The 6,000-nt window shown below is 50.0% G+C and overlaps 1 protein-coding gene across 1 annotated transcript; it reads right to left on the bottom strand.

Annotated features, from left to right (window-relative positions):
• Positions 1 to 120: 120 nt before the first annotated feature.
• On the bottom strand, positions 121 to 5,508 carry LOC135709043 (uncharacterized). The gene has a single exon (XM_065231229.1). It carries the CDS (start codon positions 5,506 to 5,508, stop codon positions 121 to 123), a length of 5,388 nt encoding a protein of 1,795 aa, XP_065087301.1.
• Positions 5,509 to 6,000: the final 492 nt, after the last annotated feature.

The raw sequence follows: 6,000 nt of genomic DNA on the forward strand, positions 1-6,000 counted from the left end.
GAAATATCAGGTGGGTAGAATTGTATGGTGTGGTTGTATTTTATACTTAATTTAAATTTTATTATTTTCCAGAGCGCAGATTCTTTCGGAACATGCAGGCCCCCATTGAAACGGCCAGTTTCAAGCGACATCTTGATCGTTATCTCTGGTTTCCTCATCTGGATCGGTTGGAAGAACCGACACTTCGGTGACGGCCCGTTTGTAACGGCCACTAGCTGTCTTCACGATGATTACCCGGACGCGTCCGTCCTTACCAGTAACGGTCTCGACGATACGCCCCAAAGGCCAGTGGAGGGGGGGTGTATTCTCCTTTAGGAGCACTAGCTGTCCTGGTTGCAGATCGATCTGTGGCTTCCGCCATTTTGTCCGTTGATGCAGCTGACTTACATAATCACGTGACCAACGAGTCCAAAGGTCTTGCAGTGTCTTCTTCATGTCCTGTAGGCGACTGAGGCGGCCAGGGTTGATGTGGCTCAGATCTGGTTCTGGGATTGTGACGAGGGGTTCACCAACTAAAAAATGCCCTGGAGTTAGAGCGGCCAGATCATCGGGAGAATCGGTTAGCGGTGATAGGGGGCGGGAATTGAGCACTGATTCCACCTGCGTGACGACGGTGTGGAACTGATCCACCGAGAATGCTTTCAGCCCCATGATGCGACGGAAATGGTGTTTGAAAGATTTGATTCCCGCCTCCCAAATGCCACCAAAGTGAGGTGAGCGTGCAGGGATGAACTGGAACTTGATCCCGTTGTCCAAGCAATAGTTTCTCCATTCGTCGCCCTTGAACTGCTGCAGGAATTCCTTTCGCGACGCGACGAGCTGACGATCCGCCCCGATGAAAGCGGTCGCATTATCGCAATGTAGCTCTACGATACGGCCGCGGCGCGCGACGATGCGTTTCACGGCGTTGATACACGACGCGGCGGATAGATCGGCGACGATTTCGATGTGCACGGCCTTCACCACCAGACATACGAAAAGCGAGACGTACATTTTTACCGACGCGCCCCTCCCATTCAGCGGACGAACGAGGAACGGCCCACAGTAATCCATTCCCGAATACAAGAAGGGTCGTGCTGGTGTAGTACGTACTTCCGGTAATGGAGCCATGATTTGCGTTGATAGCTTCGGATGACACCGGAAACAAGTGACGCACTGACGAACTACTGCACGAGCTAGGTCGCGACCCCAGAGTGGCCAGAATCGTTGACGTATAGTAGCAAGAAGCAGTGTAGGTCCACCGTGCAAGGTTTTTATGTGTATTGCTCGTACGATCATCAAGCTTAGTTTGTGGTTGTGCGGCAACAAAATTGGAAAACGGGTATCGAATGGCGCGTTTGAGTAGCGTAAACGGCCATCGATTCGTAGCAACCCGAATTCGTCCACGAAAAGGTTCATGTTGCGAAGAGGGGACTTTGGTCCCAGATTCGGTGGAATCGATGAATTCTTTAGGAGCATGTATTTCTTAATTTCCGCCTGGAAGGAGAAACGTTGAGCAAGGCGAGCTAGAACCTTAAGCGCTCGATCACATTCATCCGGCGACAGTGATCCGATTGAGCGCTGCGCTCTTGGTAGCTTGCAGTTTTGGTAGAACCTGTAGCAGTAGGCGACACTTTTCAGGAGTTTAGCAAGTTCTGAATATCGGTCAAAGAGTCCTTGATCAGCTTCGCTGACATATAATGTGACGACACGGCGAGCCTCCTCGTTGACTAATTGCTCATCTGGCGCCAGAAAAACGGATGCTGGCCATTGCTCCCTCGGGTATCGCAAGAATCTCGGGCCATACCACCAAAGATCGTCATTAACGATTTGACTTGCCAAGGTACCTCGTGAAATCCGGTCAGCAGGGTTGAAGTTCGTCGAAACGTGTCTCCACTCGAATCCTTTCGTTAGTCGTTGAACCTCCGCCACACGGTTTGAAACGAAGACTTTCCAGCTGTTAGATCTTGACTGTAGCCAGTGAAGCACAATTGTACTATCGGTCCACATTGTTACTGGCTCAGTGAATTCGGTAGTTTTGCGCAGCGTATCGATGAGCTGACTACCAAGTAGCGCAGCGCAAAGTTCCAGGCGTGGAATGGATTGCCCACGCAACGGTGCGACGCGAGATTTTGAGGTCAGAAGGTAACTGTGGAGCTCTCCTGTTTCGTCTGGTGACACGATGTAGACGCAACACCCGTAACCCTTCATGGAAGCGTCACAGAAGCAGTGGAGAGTGTACTGACGAGAAGTGTTAACCAGAACCCTTCGCGGAATTTCTAGAGTGGATAATTGCTGGATGTCAGTTCGATAGGTCATCCACCAATCTTGCAAGTCATTAGATAGCTCCGTATCCCATGGCAAATGTTCAGCCCAGAGAGTTTGTACGAACATTTTAGCATTCAGTACTACAGGCCCGAGAAGGCCGATGGGATCAAACAACCGAGACATCTCAGACACAACTACCCTCTTAGTGATAACGACCTGCTCAAGGAGAGTTGGTATCTTGAACATGAACTTGTCGGATTCAGGAAACCACAGAAGGCCTAGCGTCTTGACAGCAGTTGAACGATCGATTTCTAGCTTGCTGGAGGTTTCCCATAGCTCGGAAGGAATGTTCCTTAGAACTGCGCTGTCGTTAGCTGCCCATTTCCGCAACACAAACCCTGCACCTCCAAGCAAGGATATGAGCTGTACACACGATTCCTGGAGGGTGTGTAGATCATCGTGCCCAGTCAGTACATCGTCGACGTAGATTCCCTTTCGAATGACTGGCACTGCAAGAGGGTAGTGTTCTCCGTCATCGGTGGCCAACTGGTTGAGAACTCGAGTTGCCAAGTACGGTGAGCTGGCCAGTCCGTACATAACCGTATTCATCTGGTAAACCCGAATCGGCTCCGATCGATCATTTCGCCACAGAGTTTGCTGAAATCTGCGGTCATCCGAATGCACCCAGATCTGCTGAAACATCTTCTGTGCATCAGCGGTGAAGACAAAGCGTGGCACCCGAAAGTTGATGACAGTGGCTTGCAGCGGTGGTTGCACCGTGGGTCCGATGACCAAGACTTCGTTGATTGACAAGCCATTGGCATCATGGCTGGATCCATCGAATACTACTCGAGTCTTCGTTGTTGTACTTTCTGGGCGGTGAATAGCATGGTGGGGAAGGAAAAACTGTGGGCCGGACAACGCGTGCGAATTTACCTCCATGTGGCCCAGCTGTTGGTACTCCTCCATTACTTTGCCGTATTCGAGATGAAAGCTCTTGTCAACAGCAAACTTCTTCTCCATCGACAGTAATCGACGAAGTGCAGGAGTGTATGAATCACCCATAAGGGGCACCAGCTCTTCCCGCAACGGCAGACGAACTATGTAACGACCATCCTTGTCCCTTGAGACAGTTTTCTGGAAATGTTGCTCACAGAACTGCTCGTCCGGAGTGAATGATTTTTCCTTGTCAAGATTCTCAATCTCCCAGAACCTTTCCAACTGAGAATCAAGCGACTCGTCGGTGCAGAGATGGCTGGACTGTACGACGACTCCAGTGGCGGCTTGTTCCGTGACCTTGCCGCAGATGACGAAACCGAAAACGGTTTTTTGAAGGATTGGATAATCCGTACCGAGACTAATCTGCTGATTTTCCAGAAGAGAATAGAAAAGCTCAGCGCCGATGATTACATCCACCCCTTGGCTGACGTTGAACTGCGGATCCGCAAGTTGAAGATGCCGTGGAATCCGCCAGCGTGTAACATCGATGTTGCAACTAGGAAGAGCAACCGTAAGTTTTGGTAAGACCAAACATTCGAGACTCGATATGAAGATGCCAAAACGAGAGGCAATCGACATAGTTACGCCGTAGTGTACGTTGACCAAAGACTGTCCGATACCACTGACCGGAGAGTTGAGCTTCGTCCGCTTCAAGTTGAGTCTCTGGCACAGTGCTTCCGAGATGAAGCTGGGCTGGGATCCACTATCCAAGAGTGCACGAGCGTACTGGTATTTATTGTCCGCATCCAGGACCTTAATCACAGCGGTAGAAAGTAGCACGGTGTTGGGATTTCGCCGCTGGATTGACTCAGCACTTTGACAGGCAGTAGGAGGCAAATTTGAGGCGGACGATACTACCGACGACGAGGGAGGTTCGTAACCGAGAGCGGACGACAATTCGCTAAACGACGACACGAGTGGTGAGGCATTCGAAAGCTCAACCGACCGAGAGCTTTGTACCGAACCGAGTCGTGACAGTGGACTATTTTGTAAACGGTTCGATTCTGCGAAAGAGCTTTGTTGTACCGGCAGCGACTGACGGCCGCCAGATCCGCCTGTAGACGTTGTTAGCGGTGGCAGATGCAAAAGCGTGTGGTGTTTTTTCGCGCATGTTTTACATGCACCGCTGGAGCAGTCTTTCGCCAAATGGACCCCTTTCAGGCAATTGATGCAGAGGCTATGCTTCTTGGCTAGATCGAACCGTTCGTGTGGTGTGAGCTTTTGGAACTTGTCACACAGGAAAAGTAAGTGTGGTTGCTGGCAACAGATGCACCTTGCACTGCTCGAAGTGCTCACGTGAGCCGAAGACACACGAGGCTTGGGCTTGCTTTCGATTTGAAAACTGCTGCTTAGTTGGGAGAGCTGTAGGGTTTGCAAGATGCGTGATCTCTTTTGGATGAATTCGAGGATTTGTTTGTATGTCTGCCTATCGTCCCCCGCCGATTGAGTCTCCCATTCACGGAGTGATGTGGGATCGAGACAGCTACTCAACCGTTCGACCAAGAACGAATTCCAGTGCTCTTCGACGTCCTCGAGTTTATCCAAAAGCTGGACATGGCGGTTGAACTTATCTGCCAAATCCACCAGGCCGGTCGCTGTTTCCTTCTTTAGGGGGGAAATAGAAAGCAAGCTAGCCATATGCCTTTTTATCAGCATGTGCTTATTGTCAAACCGGTTTTTCAACAAGTTCCATGCAACCGGATAATTGTTAGCGATAATATCGAGGGAGGAAATCATGCGGGCAGCTTCGCCAGTAACTGAAGCTCGCAGATAGTACAGCTTTTGTACCATGGTCAGCTGCGGGTTTGAATCGATCAGCGAGGTAAAAAGATCGCTAAAAGATTCCCACTCGTCGAAATTGCCAGAAAACTCCTTAAGCTTTATTTCAGGGAGACGGAGATTTGGCACCGACTGTGGGGGTTGGGGGTTTTTAACTGCCGGTGGTAGTAACGGGTGAGGAGATGGAGGAACCTTGCTTCCTAGGGACGCCTTCAAAGCGTAGTAAAGATTCTGGAATTCTCGCCTATCTTCACTAAATTCCTCATCCGGCTCATCTAAGTCTTCGATGTGGTCTTGAATCGCTTGGAAATCCCGCCACATTTCATCCAAATGCTGAATTCTTATTGGCAGTTGATTAGCTTGATCCGGGACATACTCATCGTCAAAGGCCTGGATAACCTCCGCCGAATTTACAATGTTCGAACGACGGCGGTAAAGCGTCTTTAACTTAGCCGCCTTACTAAATTTCTTGGTCGGCGCCATGATTCCCCAACAAAAAATGGAAAATTGTTACCTTATGACGGCTTCTTACGTGCCGTGGGCAATGATGATGATGGCGACGATAACGACGATATCCACCGGTAAGCAATGAGCATACACCAGTGCGATCGACAGCAGTTGTAGGTTGGAAACACCGATGGCGTCCGTATTCGGACGTGCACCACCAGTTCCACTTGATTACAGCCACCGCAGAAAAGTCCAGATCCACCCAGCGGGACGTGAATTTTCAACCAGAAGCGGAACTTTATTTTCACCACCCTGGCAGTGAATGATCCTCTTCGTACGACAATTAGCACTCCGTCCGTGGGAAGTCAAAATCACTAAGCAACGTGGTTGTTGCCTCACTATTGTATGGTCACAATGGTTTCTTCTCGATCGTTCTCGATTGGCGACACACAATTAACAACGTGGTTGCTTTTGGGCCAAACAATAGGTGCTGAATAGAATACACCTTGCCGTCGTGGACGACACGAA

This window comes from Ochlerotatus camptorhynchus, unplaced genomic scaffold, assembly GCF_037179485.1.
Source record: "Ochlerotatus camptorhynchus isolate MF236.1 unplaced genomic scaffold, CSIRO-AGI_Acam_v1.1 ptg000348l, whole genome shotgun sequence".
In the NCBI taxonomy this organism is placed as follows: Eukaryota; Metazoa; Arthropoda; class Insecta; order Diptera; family Culicidae; genus Ochlerotatus; species Ochlerotatus camptorhynchus.